Below are 12,880 nucleotides of genomic sequence, written 5' to 3' on the forward strand. Positions count from 1 at the left end.
CTCCTTCTCATTCTGTGCCCTCTCTCTCGCTCTTCTTCTCATTCTGTGCCCTCTCCTTCTCATTCTGTGCCCTCTCTCTCTCGCTCTTCTTCTCATTCTGTGCCCTCTCTCTCTCGCTCTTCTTCTCATTCTGTGCCCTCTCTCTCCTTCTCATTCTGTGCCCTCTCTCTCTCTCTTCTTCTCATTCTGTGCCCTCTCTCTTCTTCTCATTCTGTGCCCTCTCTCTCGCTCTTCTTCTCATTCTGTGCCCTCTCTCTCTCGCTCTTCTTCTCATTCTGTGCCCTCTCTCTCCTTCTCATTCTGTGCCCTCTCTCTCTCTTCTTCTCATTCTGTGCCCTCTCTTCTCATTCTGTGCCCTCTCTCTCTCTCCTTCTCATTCTGTGCCCTCTCTCTCTCTTCTTCTCATTCTGTGCCCTCTCTTCTCATTCTGTGCCCTCTCTCTCTCTTCTTCTCATTCTGTGCCCTCTCTCTCTCTTCTTCTCATTCTGTGCCCTCTCTCTCTCTCTTCTTCTCATTCTGTACCCTCTCTCTCTCTTCCTCATTCTGTGCCTTCTCTCTCCCCCCACCCTCTCTCTTTCGCTCTTCCCTCTTCTTCTCATTCTGTGCCCTCTCTCTCTCTTCTTCTCATTCTGTGCCCTCTATCTCTCTTCTTCTTCTCATTCTGTGCCCTCTATCTCTCTTCTTCTTCTCTTTCTGTGCCCTCGCTCTCTCTTCTTCTTCTCTTTCTGTGCCCTCTCTCTCTCTCTTCGTCTTCTCTTTCTGTGCCCTCTCTCTCTCTTCTTCTCATTCTGTGCCCTCTCTCTCTCTCTCTTCTTCTCATTCTGTGCCCTCTCTCTCTCTCTTCTTCTCATTCTGTGCCCCCTCTCTCTCTCTTCTTCTCATTCTGTGCCCTCTCCTTCTCATTCTGTGCCCTCTCTCTCGCTCTTCTTCTCATTCTGTGCCCTCTCTCTCTTGCTCTTCTTCTCATTCTGTGCCCTCTCTCTCCTTCTCATTCTGTGCCCTCTCTCTCGCTCTTCTTCTCATTCTGTGCCCTCTCTCTCTTGCTCTTCTTCTCATTCTGTGCCCTCTCTCTCCTTCTCATTCTGTGCCCTCTCTCTCTCTCTTCTTCTCATTCTGTGCCCTCTCTTCTCATTCTGTGCCCTCTCTCTCTCTTCTTCTCATTCTGTGCCCTCTCTCTCTCTTCTTCTCATTCTGTGCCCTCTCTCTCTCTCTTCTTCTCATTCTGTACCCTCTCTCTCTCTTCCTCATTCTGTGCCTTCTCTCTCCCCCCACCCTCTCTCTTTCGCTCTTCCCTCTTCTTCCCATTCTGTGCCCTCTCTCTGTGTCTGTCTCTCTCTCTCTCTCTCCTTTTTCTCCCACTCTCATGCTTTCTTTCTCTTAAACCTACTAGTCTGGCCCCTGAGAGATTTTTAATCTCCTAGCATGTGGCCCCCAGCTAAAACGAGTTTTGACACCCCTGTCTTAAGCCATGAAGACATGTTTACCAAAACTATGTCATAATAATGGAATTAAAAACAAAAATGCATGATTCTTAGTTTTTTTTTTCAGTTATCGAATCAGTCTCCACGATTTTATTGGCTATTGGTATCGGTAGGAACTGTTACCGTGCATCTCCCCCCCAATCAAATTCAAATTGTATCAGAGTTAAAAATAAATGACGGTCTGAATTTGATCCCATTTTTTTTTTTCACGTGCAATAATTCAGTATTTCAAGCCTTACCCGATAGACTTCCTCCAGAAGCAGCTTGGCGCATTTGCGGCCCAGGTCTTCGGGCAAAACCGGCTCCCCTTGGCCCGGCGGTGCGGACGCCATCTCGGCACCGAGAAAACAGCCTTGGATCGTCTCGGCGACCAGCATCAGACCGAAACCCGGCGACCTGCGGTGCAAACGCACGCTAGGCTATCCGTTTTTTTCACTTTGAATAAGCTTGAAATCGTATGCAAACTAATCCTTTGTCGTATATTCCTTAAACAAATAACACTCGAAGGTCTTGTCAAATGCATTTGAATTTTCTTTAGGACTATTTGTTTGACTCCGACTTCAGTTCGAGATTGCATAACCTATCTCCTCAAAGTAAGCATGCCCCCCCCCTTGAAAGTGTTTTAGCACCACCTAGTGTCCAATAAGTAACCAGACAAAATAAGATGGGCGGCATTCCTGTCACGCTCCAGGGCTCCATGCCCTTAGAAAATCTCGTATTTTACCTTACAAAATAATCTTACACCATATTTTTTTTTCAAACGTGTTTATTTATGTACCGTATTTTCCGCACTAAAGGGCGCACCGGGTTATAGGGCGCACCCCCAAAAAATAGTTTTTGGTCCTATAACTTCCATAGAAAAGGCGCACCGGATTATAAGGCGCTACAACGGGAACGTCGACAAAACAGTCAGATGGTTCAGTCCAACTGATTCCCCCCTTAACATTCCCAAACCTTGCAAAGAAGCAAATACATGTCGTAGACACGTGCGGATGCGGTGTCCGTACGATGTCACTCGAATGCGTCGTTCCAAATATCATTCGGAAGGTTCAAGTCTCGGAATTCAAGAAATGCCAACCATTCCTTAGTTTCTATTTTCTTTTTCGCTCGCAACTTTACTGTGCATTTGACAATAAACACTGGGAATTGAGTTTAATTCACTCAACTCATCACAGCAACATCAAGATCGTTCTAAAACAAGATACCGGGAAAATATAAAGCCGCATAGCTCACCTAAGTTCTCACGTTCAATAATGATTCGTAACCATGGTCTTCTTACAACCGTGAGTGTAGTAAATCCAGGAGAGTAAAATATTTACAAATACAGACTAATGAAACATGTTTCTTTATGGCGTACTTTAGCAAGCTTGCTATTCAGTCATCTTTTTCGGCCAATTGCAGGGTTTGTTTTGGCCCTCTAGCCTATCCGAGGCTCCAAATAACTTCAGCCAATAGCGATCGATTCAAATGATGATTGACACATTGGTTAGCCAATGAAACGCCGGTATATAAATCCCAGCATACACCACGGACTACTCAACGTTCGGGGGGAAATCGAGTCGGCGGCTGTTGCGTAAGGTGCGAGACCTTGCGAATTTAATATTGAGCAATATATAAGGCGCACTGTATTATAAGGCGCATGGTCAGCTTTGTTTCCTTTGAGATGTAAACTGTGGTTCTGGATTAGTATACTATCTTTGCTGATTGTGGTTCTAAGATTATCCAATAGGACCTTAGTTTGGCCTTTACCTCTTGCCATGATCTTTGATTTTTGCTATCCGGAGATGGAATAAGAGCTTGCTCTGTCCACGCCACGCATCGGCCCGGTATTGCAGTACTTCCGGGAACGGTGCATTCGCAATGATCGCAGCAAGGCTTTAGGGCTAGGACCTTAGCTTGGCCTTTTGGCTGAGAGTAAGTGTCCCGACTCCTAGGCTTTGTAGCGTATTATGAACTGACCGATAACGGATAATGGATAATGAATAAAGAAGATAGAACAATAACCCTTAAAAACCCCTGTGGAATAAGAGCTTGCTCTGTCCACTCCACGCATTGGCCCAGTGTTGCAGTAACCCCAGGAACGGTGAATCCGCAATGATTGCAGCAAGGCTTTAGGACTAGGACCTTAGCTTGGCCTTTTGGGTGAGAGTAAGTGTCCCGGCTCCTAGGCTTTGCAGTGTATTATGAACTGACCGATAACGGATAATGAATAATGAATAACGAAGATAGAAAAACAACCCTTAAAAACCCCAAACCCCTGTGGAAACTTACAACGTGGCCCGGGTCAAATTTGTGACAAAGTCACAAGATTACTGCGGGCCCCGCGGCTTATACATGGTCGTGATTTGTGTAAGTACAAAAATGTCAAATCACTCTGAAAATGGTGGGTGTGGCTTATAATCGGTGAGCTCAATAGTCTGGAATTTACGGTATTTTGAACGTCAAAAACGTACAGGTTGACAGGTATGCTAATTGTTTAACTCCAACTTCAGTTCTCAAAGTAAGCAAGCCCCCAGGATTGAAAGTGTTTTAGCACCACCTAGTGTCCGAGACAAAATAAGGTGTGCGGCGATGTATACTGACTTGCCAGAGCCAGCGCCTTTCATGTGGTCCGTTTGGATGTAAACGTCGGGAAGAAAGCGGTTGAGGACACTCCGGGCCGACTCCACGATTCTGTTGCCCATCTGTGGCGAAACTCGCACCGAATATCTGGACGAAGTCAAGGCTCATCAAAAAAAATGGATGAGAGGTAACTGTCCAGGATCTTGCTTGTAGCTAGAAACGTGGCAAGGCGCACAAGACAGGGACCTAAGGTACAAAGCTTTGGCCCCAGGTCAGCTTTTAGTAGCTACCAAATTGGAATTAGTATAGAAAATAATTCATTTAAATTCTATACATACATGCAAAAAGTGTCACTACACATAAAAAAATTGTCTTGTGGATTTTTTTATCCATAGACAAGGCGCATCATACTATTGGGCACATGGAACTAAAACACATTATGGGCCAGGGCTGAAGCAAAAAGAAGAAGGTACCATATTTATACATTAATCAAGTACTCTAAATAGGAGGTAAGATCAGGCCTAAAAAACAAATCCAGCCTGACCTGACCTGCGGGTATTATAGCCCAAACCCGATGGATTAACTCGATTTGATGGACCGGCCCAAAGAAAAGCCAAAGCTGCACTTAAGAAATGAAGCACTTCACCGCCAGGGTGCAGGGCTGAAGTGTGTAACTCAAGTTAAAGTACTGTGACTTCAGAATAATATTACTTGAGTAAAAAGTAACCGTTCGAAAAAAAAGTCAATAAAAAAGTCCATGTTGTGCGGATCATTCACGAAGTGGGTGAAAAAAAAAAGGCGAGACAGAAGCCCAGCTCGGCCTAATAATTGACATCCTACGCCCGTACAGGACCCGAATTTGGGTTTGGGCCTGGGCCCAAGATCTTTCCTCTAGTCTGAACATATCACTTATGATAATTGGCAGCACGGTGGGCAGTGGTTAGCGCGTGTGCGGCACAGTTCTGAGGTCATGAGATCGAACTTCCAGTGTGGAGTTTGCATGTTCTCCCCGTGCTTGTGTGGGTTTCCTCCCACATTTCAAAAACATGCATGTCATGGCCTAACCAAATTGACTCTGGGTGGGAATAAGCGAGCGATTGGCTGTCTCTGTGTGCCCTGCGACTGGTTGGCAACCGATTCAGGGTGTCCCCTTCCCACTGCCCGAAGATAGCTGGGGGATGGGCTCCAGCACCCCCGCGACCCTACTGAGGATAAGCGGTCCAGATAATGGTTGGATGATTGCATAACTAGTGGTAGCCTCTGGTGATGCTGGTGACTTGGATTTTCACTATTTTTGTTCCAAATAAAACTCACATACGGAAATGCTCGTGTTTAGAGGTGCTCATCTAAAGAGCTACCTCCATGATACTTTTAATGTACGTTTATGTTATGTAGCGTCATAAATTTTGCTAACTTCTTTTGAATATTACTTCTGAGGCTGAGGTTTTGGCTCTATTACTGGCGAATCTATTTCAGAGTGTGCAGTTTCCTCATGCGTGATTTCCACTGTCCGTCTAATAAAATCAATTTGAAGGATACGCGACTCCTCTGATTCGTTTTATCTTCCCGGAGTCCGTGAGCTGCACGGGTCTGATGGTCTTGCGAACTGGACACGTCAGGACGACCTCGCCGCCGCCGTTGGGTGCCATGCCCCTCTTCACCACCTGAGGGCAGCGACAACATTTAGAGTCAGGCAGGGTTTCGAGTGTCTCCAAACGCGCCAGGATTTGGTAGTGACCTTCAAGTCGAAGCTTTCTCCTTCCACGCCAAACTTCTTCATCAGAGGGAGAGCCGTGGCCTTCAGCAGATCGACCTAGAGGACACAGATTTGAAACGTAGCGTTCACATATATATCTATCTATCTATCCATCTTCCTTTGTCATATCCCTCAAGAGGGGTGACCGAGAGCAAGACACACACATACAATAACAAAGAAAATAAAGGGGAAATAAATAGCAAAAAAAAAACAACACACCAACATTTTTGGACCATGGCCAACCCAATTGCCCAAACACCCAAACAAGTTAGGCACCTCGGCACCCAAGTTGGTCATGCTTTCGTCCCTCCAGATGAAATGGGACACCAGAAAGCGGCCATGTCACTCGGGTCAGGGTGACACAACACACAGGGCCCGACAGCTTTCACTGGTTTACCCCTGCTGCATCATACGGATGCCCAGCCCATCCTTAAGAACGCGTCCACAATCCCACTATCCTTTCACAACACCTCTCCACTCCTTTCTATCACCAACAAGAGACATGCTCTGCTGTTCATTTAAAAACTCTTCAATGCTTCCAACAACTTTCCACCCACTCCATACATCACCATCACTTGCCACAACGCCTCTCTATCAACTCTGTCATACGCCTTTTCCAAGTCCATGAAAGCCAAATAAACATCCTTACCTTTTGCAAAATATTTCTCACACACCTGTCGTACTGCAAACACCTGATCCACACATCCTCTTCCTTTCCTGAAACCACTCTGCTCCTCCATCACCACCCCATTCGTTCTTTCTCTCACTCTCTTAATCAAGACTCTTTGATAGGTTGGTCGTTTTGGTTGTAACATTTCTCAGAATTCACTGTGTGAATATTGTTTTTATATTCCTAAATATGAAAACAATCTTTCACACACACACACACACATTAAGTAACGTTTCAATAATCAGTCTAATTGCATCTCTTGTACGTTTATTTTATTTTGAAGTATTTCCGGTGTATTTTTCTGTTTCCTGTGTGAATAAATTTAACTACACACACGGGAGGGGGCAGTGCTGCCGAGGTCGTGGCCCGGCGTGGGCCACCGGACAGTGCTCTTCCGCTTGGGAAATTTATTTACCTTAATGCTTGTTTTTATTTGAGTAATTCTGCCAACATAGAGTTTATATAAGTTTTAACTTTAACATTTTCCATACAGCTTACCCGGCACAGACAACAAACTGATACCTCTCTCATTGCTACAATCATACTTATCACCTTTACCCTTATACAATGGCACCACACATGCACTACACCAATCAACAGGAACCACACCACTTAAAAAGCATACATTCAACAAGCGTACTAACCTGTCAATCATAGCTGTGCCACCTTTTTTCAGGCATTCAGCAGTACAACCATCCAACCCAGGTGCCTTCCCCCCTTTCATTTCGTTCACTGGCTCTTGCACCTCCCATGTTTCCACAGGCTTCACATTATATCACCCAACACGGGCATTCTCTCCATACCATCGATCGCCTCGACTCTCACTTCTCTCCCATCCTCCGCATTCAGCAACTCCTTAAAATACTCTGCCCATCGCGTCCTGACTGCACTACTCACATATCTAACGATTCCTTTCTCAAATAAATTTCGGGGTCCCACCGTGGGGTCGGTGGGGTCATTGGTGATCCCTCGGAGCGTGGCTTTGAGCGGAGTCTTCATAAAGGGAGCCAGCATCAGCAGGGCCTCCAAGTAGTAACCGATAGAGCGCTGCAGGTGACACTCGTGGTCGATCGAACCTCCGTAAAGCAAGCCGGGCTGGTAGAATAACGAAGTTCCTGCGGGAATAAGACGTGGAGGTTTGTGAGAACCGAACCTCCTGCGTGGAGTTTGCATGTTCTCCCCGTGCTTGCGTGGGTTTCCTCCCACATTCCAAAAACATGTATGTCAGGTGAATTGGCCGGTCTAAATTGTCCCTAGGTGGGAATGAGTGAGTGACTTCTGTCCCTGTGATTGGCTGGCAACCAGCTCACCGTGGCCCCTGCCGACTGCCCGAAGATAGCTGGGATGGGCTCCAGCACCCCCGCGACCCTACTGAGGATAAGCGGTGCAGATAATGGATGGAATGGTCTGTGAGAACGGAATGAGCCGAGCAATTTCTAATACAACATTGTGTTGTTTTACATGATGTTTGCAGGAAAATTACTATTATTTTTGATACAAAGTCTTACTAAAATTTGACAAAACACTGTACCCCAAATCCCTTTCCTCACATGGTTAGTCTGTGCCTCGCCATATTTTGAATTTGGAATTCCTCAATCGCTGTATGCGTCTGCGTTTGGCATCTTTGGTTTTTGGCTAGAGATGTTTTTTCTTAAAAATATGTCCAGTGTCTGAAACTCGTGAGAAAAATTTAGCGGCCACCAGGGCAGACAACTCTGAAAAGTTGACTGCCCAGCCATAGAGTTGCCTGCCCTATTTTTCACAACTTGAAACACAATAAGGCAACTCATCGCAAAAAAAAACCAATTTTTGCAAAGTATTAAGGATTGATCATCAGAATATATAACAGAACAACACTTTAAAATTAAGTCTATGATAAATCTACTTAAAACATTCATTGCATGTATACGACATAGCTGTCTGCCATCAGTATGTACCTGTATTTACTCATCTTCATTCATGCGATATTTGCATTGCCTCGTCTGCTCCAAGCCACGTGAACTCCTCTTTCCACGATGCTTTTAATGTACGTTTACGTTTTGGAGCGTCATCAATTTTGCTCACTTCTTTTGAATATTTCTTCTGGGGCTGAGGTTTCGGCTTGATTACTGGTAAGGATATGTCTGAGTGTGCAGTTTCCTCACGCGTGAGAAGATAAAGGCTGAGCCACAATGTCCCGCTCAAGCATATTTATTCCTCAACAGCAAGCAAACAAGAACACAGCTATATTTTATGTTGACAATATGGAAATGTTTCAATCTAAGCTTAAAACACACTTCTACTCTATGGCATATGAATAACCTATACTTTTCGTGGACAATATCTCTGTATTATTTGTGATCGCAACATCCTTTGCTGTCTGGTTATCCTGAAAGGGGGGGATGCCACATGTGCGGTCCCTTCTCAAGGTTTCTTCATTTTCCTCATGTTGAGGTTTTTGAGTTTTTCCTTGCCCTTATGTTGGTTCCATATCAGGGGATGGTGTCATAATAGTCTGAAAAATAGTCTGTGTAATAACCTGTGAAGCCCTTTGAGACTCTTTGTGATTAAGGGCTAGACAAATAAAAATGACATGACTTGACAATATCTGTGTATTATATGAAATGAAAATGAAAAGATCTGCATTTCTATAGCACTTTTCAATTCAATGACTTCCCAAAGCACTTTACAATGTGCTTCACATTTCCCAATAGCGGCCTTGCAGCCATGTAAGGCGCTAACCTGCTTATTGGGGGTTATAGGGGTTCAGTGTCTTACCCAAGGACACTTCGACATGTAACACGGACAAGCCGGGGTTCGAACTGCGATCTCTTGATCCCAAGACGAGCGCTCTACCTCCTGAGCTACTGCCCCCATGTAGGTTTTAGATGAGGGGATGGTGTCATAATAGGCTGTAGTTTGCAATATTCTTTGATCTGCACAGCCCTTTGAGACTTTGTGATTAAGGGTGTCACAAATAAACGTGACTTGACGACAAAAAAAAAAAAAATTGTTATGCTACTTTTTAGGCATTCCACGTGGAAATAATATAATAATAAAATGCTCACCTGTTTGATTGATTTCTATCCTGGAGCCATTGGTCACTTTGTCCAGAAGTCTAATGAAGCTGGCTTCAAAATCTGGAAAACATTGATCAGTCAGGGACTGAGTTGATGTTCCTTGAAATGAGTTATATTCAAAAGGAGGTGTGACTGAAACATTTTAGATCGCATTAAACAATATAATCACACGCACTACTCGACAAAAACTATCTTCTTAGTCGTTTTAGGTAAGAAGTTCCCCCACGTTTACTCTCCCTGACTCGGATGTTTTTCTTAAGTGCGTAGGCAGCTAACTGGTTAGCATGCTAGCAAAACTCACCGCGAAGTCCCGGTTCGTCGTCTTTGGATCTGATCTTGTTGATTTTTAACCTCTTTCCGCTCAGCGTGGACAGGACGAGGCGCTGCCTGAAGAAGTTGGCTCCCTCGTAAGCCAAGCTCGCCATTCTGACGTCTTCAAGGCGAGATCCGCGATCGGTATGGAAGCCCACGTGCGTTTTCCCCGGAAGCAGATAACCAAGTAGGCGGGGCTGTAGAGGCACGATCTGTGACTTCTGCACGATCTGCGACGCGGACAAGGGGGTCTGGAACCTGTGGCTCGCGAGGCATGTATGGTTCTTTTAATGAGTACATGTAACCGCGGTGTACCTGTCCCACCAAAGATCCACATTCACGCTGGACTGGATGATGAGGTTTTTTTTACAGTTTCTGCAAATGAAATGAGTCACAACACGTGATTAGCTTCTCTGCTGGCTTCGATCTCTTTGATCTCTACAAGGGGAATTCACATTTTAGCACAACAGAAATAAAACGAAAATAAATCCAAACAGCTTGACAACATCAATCACATTACTGTGTATTTTGAGAGATTTGTCAGCTGTGGTTGTTAACTTTTTTTGTCGAGCACCAAAAGATGTGTCTTACCATTGGCAGCTGGCTCTGTAGACTGCCAACAAAACCCCGCTTTCCAGTCACATGTCAAAAGCCAAAACAAACCCTACCCCATACCAGCAGGTGGCACCGTTGGACTCATCATTGCAGGACACTTACCAAAAACTATACACTTATTTCAGCAGGAATTTTAATAAAACAAAAGTTATTATTACACCCGTTACATACATATGGTTCGGAGATCAAATAGAACACATGCAAGTATTTACACACACACTGGTTTACCCCTGTCTGCGGCAGGGGTAAACCAGTGAAAGGTGTCGGGCCCTGCTGTTAAACAAAAGAGTGTAGTGTCACCCTGAACAGACTAGATATGTTGGCCTGGAGAGGGATGAGCATCACCAGGCTGTACTTGCCTAAGACACACCACAGGATGCTCGTGTGTGTCTTGCTCGTGTATCCAGTATCCGGTAATCGATCCCGTCTGTCCGGTCCAGTCCGGTATCTTGCTCGTGCATCCTGTATCCGGTATCTGTCCTGTCCGGTATCTTGCTCATGTATCCGGTATCCATCCCATCTGTCCTGTCCCGTTCGGTATCCTGCTCGTGTATCCAGAATCCGGTATCGATCCCATCTGTCCCGTCCTGTATTTTGCTTGTGTATCCAGTATCCGGTAATCGATCCCGTCTGTCCCGTCCTGTCCGATATCTTGCTCGTGCATCCTGTATCCGGTATCTGTCCTGTCCGGTATCTTGCTCATGTATCCGGTATTCATCCCATCTGTCCTGTCCCGTTCGGTATCCTGCTCGTGTATCTAGAATCCGGTATCGATCCCATCTGTCCCGTCCTGTATTTTGCTCGTGTATCCAGTATCCGGTAATCGATCCCGTCTGTCCCGTCCTGTCCGATATCTTGCTCGTGCATCCTGTATCCGGTATCTGTCCTGTCCGGTATCTTGCTCATGTATCCGGTATTCATCCCATCTGTCCCGTCTTGTTCGGTATCCTGCTCGTGTATCCAGAATCTGGTATCGATCCCATCTGTCCCGTCCTGTGTTTTGCTCGTGTATCCAGTATTCGGTAATCGATCCCGTCTGTCCCGTCCTGTCCGGTATCTTGCTCGTGCATCCTGTATCCGGTATCTGTCCTGTCCGGTATCTTGCTCATGTATCCGGTATCCATCCCATCTGTCCCGTCCTGTTCGGTATCCTGCTCGTGTATCTGTAACGGGTGTAATAATAACTTTTGTTTTATTGAAATTCCTGCTGAAATTTGTGTTTAGTTTCTGTATAAGTGTCCTGCAATGATGAGTCCAACAGTGCCACCTGCTGGTATGGGGTAAGGTTTGGTTTGGCTTTTGACATGTGACCGGAAGGCGGGGTTTGTTGGCAGTCTAACAGCGTGCTGTCAACGGTAAGCCACGATCTTTTGGTGCTCCGCAAAAAGTTAATTTTAAACATTAAAACCACAGCTGACAAATCTCTCAACATGCACAGTAATGTGATTGATGTTGTCAAGCTGTTTGGATTTATTTTCGTTTTGTTTCTGTTGTGCTAAAATATTAATTCCCCTTATAGAGATCAAAGAGATCAAAGCCAGCAGAGAAGCTAATGTTGTTACTCATTTCATTTGCAGGTAAATTGTATCCGTTTTTATACTCATTATTGTTATTATTTCTATTTTCTCATATATATAAAAAAGGATGATGTTGGTTAAAATTCAGACTAAAGAAAAATATGTTGAATTCATAGTAAAGGTTAAAAAAAAACACTATACGATCTCTTGTTAAAAGTATCTTGTTAAAATGGATGTAAACATGTATTGTGATGGTTGATATTCTAAAATGTATTTTATGTAAAGTGAAAAGAAAGCTCTTTGATATGTTTTGTGGGCAGTCTAAAAGCGAGCTGTCAACGAGATCAAATAAATCAAAGCCAGCAGAGAAGCTTACCATGTGTTGTGACTCATTCATTTGCAGCATCACCCAGTCCAACGTGAATGTGGATCTTTGGTGGGACAGGTACACCGCGGTTACATATCGATCCCGTCCTGTCCGGTATCTTGCTCGTGGACCTTGTATCCGATATCGATCCTGTCTGTCCCGTCCTGTCCGGTATCTTGCTCGTTGACACTGTATCCGTTATCAATCCTGCCTGTCCCGTCCTCTCCGGTATCTTGCTGGTGCACCCTGTATCCGGTATCGATCCCGTCTGTCCCGCAATTGAATGAAAAATATGAGGGGCATAGTCCATGCAAAATTTTGTATGTTCCCAACAGAACCCCAAAACCACATCTTGGACAGGGAGCCTGTGCAAAGAAACGAAATCTTATTGTTTTTAAATATTATACACAGGACACTCAAACAATACTTTAAAAAAGTATTGCATTATTCTTTTTAATACACGAGACAATCAGCTAACGAAACAATACTCATCTCATCTCATTAGCTGCACCGCTTATCCTCTGTAGGGTCGCGGGGGTGC

General features: G+C 44.8%; 1 protein-coding gene and 1 pseudogene across 1 annotated transcript in view; one reads left to right on the forward strand and one right to left on the reverse strand.

Moving 5' to 3' along the window:
• The window catches only part of rcl1 (RNA terminal phosphate cyclase-like 1), a 19,393-nt gene extending 9,358 nt beyond the window's left edge, over positions 1–10,035 (reverse strand). The window contains exons 1-7 of the mRNA XM_088355489.1: positions 9,830–10,035; positions 9,517–9,588; positions 7,409–7,584; positions 5,782–5,856; positions 5,583–5,707; positions 4,065–4,190; positions 1,721–1,877 (exon numbers count right to left, since the gene is read on the reverse strand). Of these exons, the coding sequence (XP_088211615.1) occupies positions 1,721–1,877; positions 4,065–4,190; positions 5,583–5,707; positions 5,782–5,856; positions 7,409–7,584; positions 9,517–9,588; positions 9,830–9,953 (855 nt within the window). The 5' untranslated portion in view covers positions 9,954–10,035. The remainder of the gene's footprint in view (positions 1–1,720; positions 1,878–4,064; positions 4,191–5,582; positions 5,708–5,781; positions 5,857–7,408; positions 7,585–9,516; positions 9,589–9,829) is intronic.
• Positions 3,170–3,341, forward strand: LOC148349920 (U2 spliceosomal RNA; annotated as a pseudogene).
• Positions 10,036–12,880: the final 2,845 nt, after the last annotated feature.

Source organism: Urocampus carinirostris, chromosome 16 (genome assembly GCF_059441175.1).
Source record: "Urocampus carinirostris isolate Australia breed hairy pipefish chromosome 16, RoL_Ucar_1.0, whole genome shotgun sequence".
Classification (NCBI taxonomy): Eukaryota; Metazoa; Chordata; class Actinopteri; order Syngnathiformes; family Syngnathidae; genus Urocampus; species Urocampus carinirostris.